Source organism: Erpetoichthys calabaricus, chromosome 2 (assembly GCF_900747795.2).
Source record: "Erpetoichthys calabaricus chromosome 2, fErpCal1.3, whole genome shotgun sequence".
Classification (NCBI taxonomy): Eukaryota; Metazoa; Chordata; class Cladistia; order Polypteriformes; family Polypteridae; genus Erpetoichthys; species Erpetoichthys calabaricus.
In genome coordinates, this window is record NC_041395.2 from 55919602 (window position 1) to 55933102 (window position 13501).

Below are 13501 nucleotides of genomic sequence, written 5' to 3' on the forward strand. Positions count from 1 at the left end.
GCTTCTGTCTACCTTTCTTTAACCTATTGGCTTTGTCCTATAATTAATGTAAATATAATCTGCGGTTAAAACCTGAACAGGAAATTTATTTTGAGCTAGGAATTATCAAATGTTTATGCAAATCATTGAAAACAAACAGAGGTCTGCAAATCTTAAACAAATTGACTGGTGAGTGTGTCATATGGGTGGTGCATAGTCATGTTTTGGGACTTCATTTAAGTTTTCACATAAAACTGTACTAGAACACAAAAAAGTGAAAAGGAAAAGTTCTATACACTCAAACTATACAAACAAATGTCTTTAAGTGGGTGACATGAGGATTTGGAATTCACCACTGATGTATTTATTGCATATATTTATTCTGTGACTTCAAAGCACCATTTCCCCATTTTTACTTTATTTTTAATTGAAAGGATTTTTTATGTTTATATTCTGGTTTATCAGGTGATGACAAATGACATATGAACTTTAAAAAAGGAAAAACACTACGTGAGAGAAAACTATTTCTTGCACAACCTCTTGCATAAAAAAATTAATGTGAAATAATGACTTTAGACTCTCCTGTGATCTTTAACTTAATTTACCTTTTCTGTTTAGACAAAAGATAAGTAAATCTAATATATTGACCCTATCTGTTATCTGACCATTATTTTACGTGGTGTCTTTACTAATCTCCACCATTCACTAAAACCAGGTGCCATGTTGAGTTGCTCCCTGTAGAGAGATCTATCTGGATGTGACAGCTAGCTAATACAAACAGTGAAACACACCCACTAGCAATGTGAAAAGTATTTGAAGCAAACTATCCAAAGCTCAGCAACCTTACGAAAAGTATTTGTTCATTCCTGCAAGATGTGTCCAATTCATACAAGGGACTCAGCAATGGTTGCAACATTGTCACATGCTTGAGATCATCCCTCAAATCAGGCAACATGAAAAGAGATGATCTTAGCTAAGAATTTGTTATATCATACAGTGATGTTTCTATCTGTGCTAGTTTGCTTTTATTTGACCAATGACAAGAGTAGAGCTTATCCATAATTTTAATTTGCTTCTGTGGAACTGGCTCACTATCTGATATGCAACACAAAACTGCTGAATAAGTGAAATTAGTTAAGGATGTTTTTCTCTCTTTTTGTAAGTAATCTGACTAAAAACCTGAAAGCTCTGAACTCATTTTGTAGCCTTTGTCAAATGGGGCATTGTTGTGTTTTCAGCTGATTTGTACACATTCAGTAACTTGACAAGACAGATTTAGAAAGATAAAACTGAATACAACAACGTCACAGTATGTGTCACATATGGCGACAATACTTGCAAATATTACATAACATTTTTGCAATATCAGACGCTCATACCAGTGACATTATTTTAAAACTCAGCTTGATAAGGAACAGTTCAAACAAAGAAATCCGTAATTGTAAAAGAATGCTAAAAAGCATTTTTGTTATGGAAAAAGTTTTATCATTTTAAAAACAGATATCGCATACTGCAAGCCAAAGCAAACATCTCTTTCTTTAGCTCAATTAGCAAAAATATAACTTTTAAGTAATCCCCAATTTTTCTTCAGGATTTAAAGTTTTTTTCTTTTTTCTCACAAAAACAAACCATTTTTCTTTACAATAGTTAATGTAATGATTATCCAGCATAAAATGAACCCATGTATTCACAAAAGAACCATACCTGTGCTACTTGATCTATGAGGCACATTAATAATTTAATGTAATTACATGAGTAAAAATTGCTAAACATAAAAAAACAAAGATTTTAGTAATTTTCCATATTTTTTGGGTGAGAAAATTAGTACTAGTTGGAGTTAAAGTCTATATTTACTTTTTTTACTTCACTACTTTGACAATGCTCTTTAAAATAAATCAGCCATACAAATATGTGCATGCTTGGTTGGGTTTCCTTCTACGTCCCAGATTTTACTGTGTTAACAGTCAAATCTGAAGCAGCCCAATAAGCATTAGGGTAGATGTATGCATGTTGGTAAGTACCGCTACGACATTTGATAGTCCAAGTCTTGTGAAATATAAGCAGTTTACAAATTATTAAATGGGTGAGGTACAACAGGCTGGATAACATATTTAGGGATCTATGTTTTAGTAAGAAAACATGATGTCCTATAATTATGGAAGTGGTGCTCAACGGTCTTTGTGACTGCTTTTTGTACACAGTTTGAGATTAAGCTACTCCACACGGTGATGTAAAAGGCCTGCAGAATATGACGACTATTTAGTGTAAAAGTCCAAAGTTCCAGAAATCTTACGTCAACTCTCCTGACCATTATGGATGTGTTAAACTGTTATGTCAGAGTGATAAAATTGATAGTTCCCAGGACCCTGAAGCTCTTAACAGACTCCATAATGAGGTCAACAATTTATAAACAAGACAGGTTACTTTTTCCCCTCACTTAATGACCAAACTAGAGATCTATATGAAGGATACAATTTGACCAGTTCAGTTAGACATACAAGATACCCAAAGAGAAAATGATTACATATATACAGTATAAATTCAAAATAATAGTTTATGAGATTTCACGATAAAATGTTGCTTAGTCCTGTTGCCTAACAGCTCTAGACTCCTAAATTTAAATTCTGGCACAGTTCATGTAGACTTTAACAAGCTTCCTTTATTCTCCATTCAAATTCTAAATTCTAAGCAGGATAGGTTGACAACACTAAACCAGCCATGTATGAGTAAATCTGTATGTCTACAGTATGTAATTGTGTCAAGAGAGTGGCTCGCATTTCAGCCAGGCTCGATTCCTGTCTTGCCATTATAAGCTTCATATATAATGAATACACCATGATCTATAGACTTTGAAAATTTGTATCTTAATTATGAAAATCAGAATGCCTCAACATTTACCCGAAGAGTACAGCAATAGTCTATTATTTTACAGGGTACTTTACCTTGAATTCTTGGTCTTTGGTATGGAGAGCATTATCCTTCTCTCGTATAAGTTCCTTCAGATGTACCACTAACTGTTCAGTCTGGGCAAGCTGTTCAGCAACATCAGCCATTGACTGACTAGTTATTCTGTCTTGGGAGTCTTGGCCCTTGGGAAAAGAAAAAAACATGTCTAATCAAAACAAACATCTGCTTTATACAATATACATACTAACAAATAGCTTTCACTCCATTAATGTATTGCTTATTTAAATATTTAAATATTAACAGTGCAATATTAAATAATAAAAGCATGTTCCTATAAACAATACAATGCAGTATTAAATTAAACACTATATTTAACTTAAATTGACATTAAGTGTTATGTTTCAAACAATTATTAATAGAAACATCTTCCAAATAAACTAAACTACAGTGAAAAATCACAACATTGCACTCAGAAAGTGAAGACAAATGACCTACATAATGAATTGATAAGTACAAAAGATAAGAAATCCATTTTGATTCTAGTAATGAAAAGGTGTGCCTTTAACTTTGCATTCAGATTCTATTCAACATCCCTAACAAATATATAACAACAAGGACCCAATAAAATAACACACAAATTATCTTCTCTAATAGCTTTACAGCAAGATTTTGGAAGTAGTGGGTTGAAGAATAATTTTGTAATATCTTAAGTATTGTACAGCCATATATGTTTAATGAAAGTATATCAATTCTTGGTATTTGCTTTAAGATTTAACCAATCATATAGTAGGATGCCGAGAAGGATATAGAAGTGGACAAAGGCCTAGCTGGTCAACAGTTACATGTTATAATAATCCGTATTTTGAAAAGGCTATTAGAGTGCTACCTGTAGTAAGCAAATAGATACTTCAATCATAACAAAAACATATATGCTCAAAAGAAAAGATAAGACTGTGGATGTTTTAGAGTTGTAGAACCTGTTTTCTGTCAGTAAAGCTTCAGGTCAGTACACTCAGATACACTAATGAACTATTATGCTGGAGAAAGCTCAATGAGTAAAAGTTACAATTTAAAAAAATGTACTATTATAAAAAGTAGAAACTTACCTGATGAGCAGGGCCAGACTCATCTCCTGAATACCACCTCCACATGGTGCTCACTGGGTCTTATAAAAAACATGGTGAACAAGGTTCATTCAGCTATAGGCACTTAAATGACTATGTGTCAACAGTAGCAATATTCTTGGTATTAAAATGAGCATTTAAAAAAAAAATTAACATTCTAGAGACTGACACCAGCCAGGTTTCCACAACCTTAGCAAATAATTTAAACAACTTAAAAATACTGTGTAAAAATGCAAGTTTAACCTTCAAAAGGGTGGTTTCTTCAATCTGACTGAAACTGTATAATTCTTGCACAAAGACTATTTTGCATGAATTTCATTATACTGAAAAAAATGTGATTTAGGGTATTACAAATTGTAGAATTACTTTGTAACTAAGATGACCATTTTTTTACGGTAACCTAGGAAATCATTTGTCATTCAGGCTAAGAAAAAAATATATAAGTAAGGTTTGTTTACCATAAGAAACAATCCACAACTAAAACACACAAAATGTATTGCATCTTACTGCACTACATTACACCTAATTCAGATTTATATACAGAGAATGAAACATATCCTTCACTGTCCTACAGAATTTTTGAACACTTAAAAATTTCAGCACTGCAGCAAGATAACTTTAAATTAAAGCTGAAGCCCCTATAATATGTTTCTGAATTCTAATTCTTAGTGTCACTAAAATGTAATGTAATTATTAAAAATCTGGACATTTTTGTTATTGAGGTGTCAACTGTAATCAAAATGAACACTACATTAAATGTTAAAGTGCTACACCTAAACTTGTCAATGACAATTACTTTCTGCTTTGGAATGAGCATAAAGTGCAGACCTAAAACTTAAATACAGTTGAAAAAGAAAAAATATATTTATTGGTATAATAATACGTATATATATATAATACTGAGTATATACAGTATATGTCCATATACTATCCTATACATACAGTAGATATATGAAATCTTTTAATGGACAAACAATGAACAGAGTATACCGCAGTTCTGTTGCTTACCCCAATAAATACACAGCATAGAGATAAACGATGAAATCAAGTTAATCCGTAACTGATGCACATTAAACAATTCTTTCATTTCAGTTTTATTATGCCATCGCTGTACATGCAATGCATTACTAATTTGTTTCGGTTTGTATGAAATTTAAGCCTTAATAAAAGGCACCATATTTTAAGAGGAAGTATGATGCAAAGGTACCAGATTTTAACCAAAAGGTTATTAGTTCAGTTCTCCCCTGAGCAACTTTAGGCAAGTCACATCACATAACCTGCCTGTGCTGCAAGTGTAAAAAAAAAACTTCTATACGAAGAGAGGTAACATACTTCGCTCTTATAAGTGATATATGTATATACAGTTCAGTCAATTTGAATCATTTTATACAAATCATTCAAAACTATCATGCTAACAAAGCATTTTACCAAGTAAATAACAAATCAAATATTCAAAGTGGTGCATATGGTTAATACTAAAATGCAAATTGCCAGCTTTACGTCATTTAGGCAAGAAGAGGGCCTTTCTTAAATTATTACAGAGGTAATAGTGAGAAGTCAAGCAAACTGACACCTTTTATTGTCTAACTAAAAAGATTACAATATGCAAGTTGCCTCGAAAGCTTGCAGATTGTAATATTTTTAGTTAGACAATAAAAGGTGTCATTTTGCTTGACTTCTCACTACATTCATAATGGCTAAAACAGTACAACACCCTACCTAGTACTACAGAGGTAATAAAAATGCTAAGATTATTCTGCAGTGACTCTTAAGATTAATGTTGTGTTACATCATATTAGAACTCACACATAAATGACTAGTGCCAAGGATAAAAGTATGTCATAATGATTTGATGTGCGTCAAGATGAAACTTCTTTAATCGGAAAATTTTCTGGATTGTTTTGGTTTATGATTCGTTTTCAGTTTACACAGAAGTACAACTCTCTGGTTGTAGGTAATACATTCAATTCCTGACTTTCACCATTACTTGGCACTATTAAAAAATTTTTGTATATCCATTTCTGCCACTCTTGAAATCCGTCACTTTTTTCTGAAACAATACATGTGTTCTACAGGATTAGGCATTCATTTCTATATTAATTTGCAATAGGCATTTTGTTAGAGCGTGCAGTTAGTACTGCACAGTTTCCGCGTCAAATTTGCATTAGGCAGCAGCGTTACTAAGTATTCGGTATTGGTGGACGTGATAAATGAAGCAAAAGCAGCCTAGCCGATGTATACGTGTGTGTAAATAATTTAACGAATTCCACCATGTAATAGAATTCCATGAAACAGCAACCCCCACCATGAATCATAATTGACAGGTGGAACACAGCGTCACGATTGATTTAAATGTAGAATAACATTTTTTATCCCAACAAGCTTTTCATGTTTATAAAGTCTGAAACACTTTCAAACCATCGAAACTTACAGGTAGAGGCAGACTGGCAAGTTCACCGCTTTTGTAGCCTTGTTTATGTTTGGACTGACTGTGTTTCACTGCTTCGAATACTAATTTCCTATCTTTAAGTAAAGCAAAATGTGATTCCTTACCCGATCACGCTGATTCATGAAGTGATTGTAAAAACTGACAGTTGGGGTGTATTTTTATTTTAATACCTATCGCGGCCATGTTAAAAAAACTTCCACCTCTCCCCACAGCACCGCGCAGCAGCCATCTTGATCAGCTGAATAAACAGCTGATCCAGGAGACGTTGACGTCATAGCATGGGCGGGACGAAGCGTCACGTAAACGGCGTACTTTTTGATTGGCAGCTAAGGAAATAGCATTTAAAAAATCATATGAATATATTGGTACTATAATGACTGTTCTTTTCCAACCAGAATACCTGCAGAGAGGCCATCATGACGTTTACATTACAGTACAATTTATTTTACTGACCCGATTCTTTCTAACTCTCAATTTAAGTAAATGTGGAGGACTGGAAAATTTTAATAGAATTTGACTGCAATAAACATTGGACTGTATTTGAGACAGTACCAAATATTGAAAAAGTAGATGTATAAATGTTGTTGATGGCCCAATTCCTAGATGTCGTTGTGTTCCGAAATAGTTAGCGGTCCAACGGTTCTGTTAGGAAGTCAGTCAAAGAAGAAAGCAGAAAAGGCCAACAGTGTGTAACGAAAAAGCTGCAGATACTAACATAGGTCTGGTCACTATAGAGTTAAGTAAAAAAAAAAAAAAAAAAAAAGGTTTGCAAACAAGGGTATAGCATAGGTGGCACGAAGTAATTATTATCATGTCTCTCACATGAGAATGTATGTTGGAAGAAAGTGTGATTGAAATGTTATAACGTGTCAGATTTGATGATTAACGCTTGTAAACTACTGTAGTTACACGAATTTAAATGTATGTGTAATTCATTCGTTCGTATTTCTGAGACGAAAATGTATTAATATTCAGTAGCCCTACTATGGAATGCATCGTGAAGGTGTACAAGGTTTTTTTATGCAAACCTATTAAATGAGCACTTCGAGCGAAAACGCGCACGAGTTAGCAAGAAACTGCTTATACCACACGTGTAGTGAAATACAGAATTATGTTTGCTTCTGACAGGGCTGGTGTCATACTATAAGCTAAGTAGTTATATATATATATATATATATATATATATATATATATATATATATATATATATATATATATAATATATGTGTGTGGGTGTGTGTGTGTGTGTGTGTGTGTGTGTGTGTGTGTGTTTTATAAAGAAAAATAACTTGAAGGTCCCATTACACTTCTTTATGTCTGATGTACTTTGTAATAATGTTTTTCATATATTGGACGTACATCCGTATTATTGTATACGTGGATGTATATGTATGCAGAACTATAATTGCACAGAAAGATGGTTAACAGTTTCTGTTCCACTTTTTTTATATCTGAGTTATTTTAAGTTAGACAGCATTACTTTCAATAGAAGATGTAGCTCAAAGTGCTTTACAAGATGTTAAAGAAAACAATGCAACTAAAGAGAAAAATAATAAATTAGAAATAAATAAGAATATGGATTAATTAATAAATGAAATACGGAAAATAATAAATATGAATGAATTAAAATGCACTTATATTCAACAACTTTTATTTCTATAGCACATTTTCATGCACAGGATGTAGCTCAAAGCACTTTGCAAAATGTCAAAGAAATAGTTACCAAGGAAAGAAGACTGAAATTAGATTGGAATAATAATACATGAAAATAATACACACATAAGACAGGTACATATATTTAATAGATGGATATACAATTAATAAAGAAGTAGAGTTCTTATATATAGAGTTGTTTTTTAAGTCTCTAAAGTTGAGTCCGATGATAATGTCAGATGGCTGGGAGGAGAAAAAAAACAAAAAACACTTAAGTTTGAGAAAAAACAAAATGTGCAGGGGTTTTAAGGCCAAAGGACTGCACAGCCCCCATTGGGCATTCTACCTAACATAAATTGCATTAGCCTTTACATATTTCGCTGTACATTTTGTCCCAGAGGTTTTGTTCTCTTATTTATATTCAAAATATAATAAAGTAGCTGTTTATTATGTTTTGCAGTGAAGAGATGTAAATATTGATTAGCATATTCATGTGAAATATTTTAAGCCGACATTGAGTCGATTATGTTATTTTAATGCATTTGAGGTGCACTGTAAAGTCTTTTACAAAATTTAGGATCTGTTTTTTTGAATATGCATTAAACTACAGAAGTGGAATGACTGTGGTTAGTTCTAGTGCCTCACAGCTCCAAGTGACTGGGTTCATTTTCCAGCCAGATCACAGTGTAGTTTGCAGTAGTGTTCTTCTGTCCACAGTTACTTTGATTCCTTCCTTCCTTCCTGAATCTTAAAGATGCTCATATTAGATGAATTGGTGTCTATGAATTGTCTTGATAAAAGTGAAGATAATAGGTGTGGGTGTGAGTAGATATATCATGTGACAAACTTACCTCGCTTACAGTGTCTGATCCTGCTTCCCACTTGATTCTGCCAGCATGGTCTTGGGTTTCCAGTGATGTAGCATTTAAAAAACATGGGCTCAGAAATTTGATGAATGATTGGCATATGTATGAAAGAAAAAAAACAAACCTTCTCAGGTCCACAACTCTTGGCATGAAGGAATGCCTGATTAAAATGATGTGTGTTGGTCACCTGTTCTGGGGCAGTCACATATTAGATATTAAAATGGTCCATTGAACTACCAAAAACTGTGGCACTGACATGAGTAACAATGGAGTTATGAAATTATGCTCTTTGTCTAATCTGCTGTGATTATGTATTCCATACATTAAAGGCATTGACTGGATAAGTGAAGAGATGGCAATGGGCCTGAAAAATACTAAAGTGCAGTTGAATGTGATAGTCATAATTGTAATCAAGGCACATCCTATTGCTTAAAAAGAGAAATGAGAAATGAGTCCAATATTTTGAAAAATTGTTTTTTTTTAAAATTTTTTTAAAAAACTTAAAGCCATGCATTCCCAATTTTAATAAATTAAGAGCAACTTTCATTTTGGCACACTCTAGCGCCCTTCCCTGAACATGTAAAGGGATATACAAATATCTATCAATAATAAGACAAACAATAAATGAAAAAGAAAGTAAACAGACATACATTTCATAGCAGCATTAGCCCACTGTCTTGGATTGTGACCTTGAAGTGGCAGGGGCATTTTCCTGTTCCAAGGTTCATGGAAGAATGTTTTCCTTCTGGTAGAATTAGCTATGTGTGTCCAACAGGGATTGTTAGCTCCACAAATGGACCAGATTCAGTGATGGTAATTCCACTGTGGAAAGGTTGACCTACTTACAGAACACCTAGCTTGCATTAAAGAATCTGTTAGCAAATCCGCAATCAGACTCTTCCAGGAGGCCCCCAATAATAGATGTCAGAGATGAACACAGAAGTTACAGTATTTAAGGTGACTGTCAGCATTTAGGTTATGTTCACTGGCTGTTTTTGGCAAGTGCAGAAGTTTGGGGGGTGGGTGGAAGGTTATGGGAGGGGGCACAATTCAAAATTTCCCAGGTTTGAACAGGTCAGCAGTTGTGGTGCTTCAGCATTTCTGGGGTCTTACTGTTGTGAGGTCTTAATTGGCAATGTTTGCTGACAATATAACTTTTAATACAGTGGTCACAGTTTTCAATCCCATTTGATTGTTGGAGGCAGGAATCTGTGAGCACAACTGACATGTGAATTTTAATTCTCCAAACATATTTCTGAAAATTATAGACATAAAACAGTCAGACTAGTGTATTTATTTTTTGTACATCTAAAATATGTTCATTATATGTAAGATCTGTGGGTTAGATCAGCTTTGCAAGTCATTTTTACTACAGTTTCCTGATTTGTGTTTTCAGGTTAGAGTATGAAGGATTCAGCTTGGTTATCCTTCAGTCACCGTATGCTATTGAGTGATTGAGCTTCTTTATATAAGGTAAGAATATTTTCTGTTAAGGGTAGATATAATTCATAAGTCTATATTTTTCTTACATATTAAAGTCAAGCATCAAAAAAAACACAGAAAGTTAATAACAAGCATTATAGAGACGTGTTTACTTATAGCTTACTTCAAACAAATGGAAATTCACCCAGTAGCATTCTTTTGGTATACATGTAAATCTACCAGGGTTGTTCAATCTGATGTCACATTCAGTAAGTAGAGTGTTTTAATAATAATAGGATTTCCAGCCCATTCTCATCACTCCTTGCTATAGCCAAATATCTTTGACAAATTTAAAAAATGCAAGTAATGTTAAAGCACCCCTAAAAAACTGTGAAGCATTTCTTAGTTACACTCAGCATTCTGTTTTGGGCATATTCTTCTGTCGTGATAAATGTGGTATTAACCAGAAATTCAGGAAAGTGGTAATTTATCATATTTCCTCCTGTTTATTTTGTTATCCTCAGCCATAAATTAATGCAATTATGTTATGATTCTGGCTGCTCACAAATCCCAATAAATCCAAAAGCCTCAAAAACAAAAGCCATACCTGCACGCCCGCTTAAGTCTGATCCTAAAGTATAAGTGTCACTACTCCAAAGCAGCCTAGCTGCAAACTAAAGATTCTGGATAGATACAGCCACACAGTCCCAGTAAAGTCAAAAACATCCTACAAAAATTCATAGGTATACAAAGAGGAACCTGGGCAGCAGAAAAGGGAAAAGAACCAAAAAAAAATCCCTAAACAGCTAACATGATAATAAATAAATCTAAGTTAAAGTTTAAAAACAGTACCCTATAATGAAAGTCTGAAGTTAATACACCAGGGAATCCAATCACAAATGCAAAAACTGAAAGCCAAAAAGCAAGAGTTAAATGCAGTATTGAGGCAGCCATTAGGTCCTTGATGGAAATAAATATCAAAGTGAGCTGCTCCAGTGTAATACTTTTTCTGTATATTTTTCTGTTAATTGCAGTTAATTCCCTTTATTTCCTAATGATTTACATTTATAACACCAGCTGCAGTGTCATAAATTAAGGGGATTTTAAATCATCATCTGGAATTTGCCACATAAGTCATGAAATGGTGTTTCTAAACTGTATTACAATCCTTTAAATGTTTACATAGCACTGTCTACGTGGGCAATGGGTTACTCGCCCTCCAGTCCTAAAGTTGTAGGCACAATGCCTCCAATCCTAAACCAATAATAAAGAAACTAATAAAACGTTTTTGAAAAAAGTCCACACCAGACACATTTATGTATGTTTGCATGCATTGCTACAGAATACTTACAAAGGCTCTCTTGTACTTGACTTGTAGCCTACAGTGATGGTGACAGCAAAATCGTAATGTTAAGAAAACTGCCGCATAAACCATAAGATTGTACATTTAATTTTGATCCCTGAGATTAACTGACTAGTCCAATATAATCAAGACATTTAGTGAGACCTAAGTATAACAGTTATCTTTTAATACTGACCCATGATTCCTGTTTATTGTGTCCATGACAAAATATGCAAAGAGCACATTATCACCATCCAATTAATAAACAGAGAGCTTTTCATATGAGAAGCCAGCTGTAGAGAGCTTTTTATTGAGTCAGGAGCAATTGCAAATAGTGTCATCAATCCATCCATCCATCCATTTTCCAACCCACCGAATCCGAACACAGGGTCACAGAGGTCTGCTGGAGCCAATCCCAGCCAACACAGGGCACAAAGCAGGAACCAGTCCCGGGCAGGGTGCCAACCCACCGCTGGACAGTGTCATCAATCAAGTCCTAAATGTTACTAAACAACAGAGAAGGAGGTGTCTAAGGGTGTCAGTATTCTTTTGTTGTAAACAATATACATTTTTATGCAAGTTTTAATTTAAGCCTTTTTTGTAGGTGCTTATACTTTGAATTAAATCAGTCATTGGTAATATAATTGATCATTAAAAAACTGTAAAGAATGGCTGCTGTCTGTTTAGGAAAAACAGTTACAGTCCAGAAATGATCCTACAAATCATGATATTATCTGTTCTATTTCATCCAGGTTTCCTCCCCTGACTGGAGTTCAAATCCTTGTTTTATTTCTCTTTTGTTCATTTTTGATTCAATTCTTTATATTAATTGTACTTCTGTTTATTTGCAGTTTTGCTACTTGCATTATTCTATACCAGTAATGACAGACTGCACGATAACGTGCAGTGAATACACTTGACTTACAGTTTTCATTCTCTTTCTCTTTATGTTTAGCATTTGTTTGCTCAGAGGTTGATGCGCTTGCTGCTTCGTGAGTAGCTCGTTTTCTCCACTCTAGCGCTTCTTCTCTTCTTCCGTTGGCATCTTTTCACGTTAAAACTGATTAAGTCAGTGTTTGTGTTGCAATTACTTAGTATGTTTTTCTTAATTTTTCACTTAAGCTGGCATTTAAGTCTTCAATCTGCCTCAAGAATGATTTAAGATATGAAGAGATAGGGGAAGTGACGGCAAAGGTGGTAGGGATGAGAACGGCGCTTGTGCACATGCGCCGCACAGCCACCCTGCTGCCTGCTGCAGAGAACTGATTCTACAATAAAATAAAATTAAAATTAAAAAAATCATCACCCTGAAAGTGGACAGTAAAGGTCACGTAGTATATGTGTACCAAATTTCAGGTCAATAGGTCAAACAGTTTGCGAGCAACAGGTGATTTAAAATCCTGGACAGACAAACGGACAGCCACGGTAGCGTATTATATAAGAAGATTTTGTCTACGTATGTATGCCTCGATTACATTCCTTGTGTCTTGTGGGTGGTTCCCCAAAAGGTAGGACCACCAGCTCATCACTGCAAGGGACTGCTCTCAGCCCTATAAAAGCGGGGGTTAACGCAAAGTCCCTTGCGGTTTATTCGAATGTGCTTGAGAGTACGTGAGTGTTTATTGTCATTCTCTCTGTGCTTTGTGCTATTGTATTTTTTTATATTTGTATCCTTTTGCTCTGTTCTTGACCACTCTTTGGACTTTGTATTGGAACTTTTTCACCATGGATTACCTTTGCCTTTTCAGGCAATGTCTTT

General features: G+C 34.2%; 1 protein-coding gene across 1 annotated transcript in view; it reads right to left on the reverse strand.

The window, feature by feature from the left end:
- Positions 1-6697, reverse strand: part of LOC114645906 (golgin subfamily B member 1-like) — a 94334-nt gene extending 87637 nt beyond the window's left edge. Inside the window, exons 1-3 of the mRNA XM_051923128.1 lie at positions 6564-6697; positions 3993-4051; positions 2922-3068 (exon numbers count right to left, since the gene is read on the reverse strand). Of these exons, the coding sequence (XP_051779088.1) occupies positions 2922-3068; positions 3993-4037 (192 nt within the window). The 5' untranslated portion in view covers positions 4038-4051; positions 6564-6697. The remainder of the gene's footprint in view (positions 1-2921; positions 3069-3992; positions 4052-6563) is intronic.
- Positions 6698-13501: the final 6804 nt, after the last annotated feature.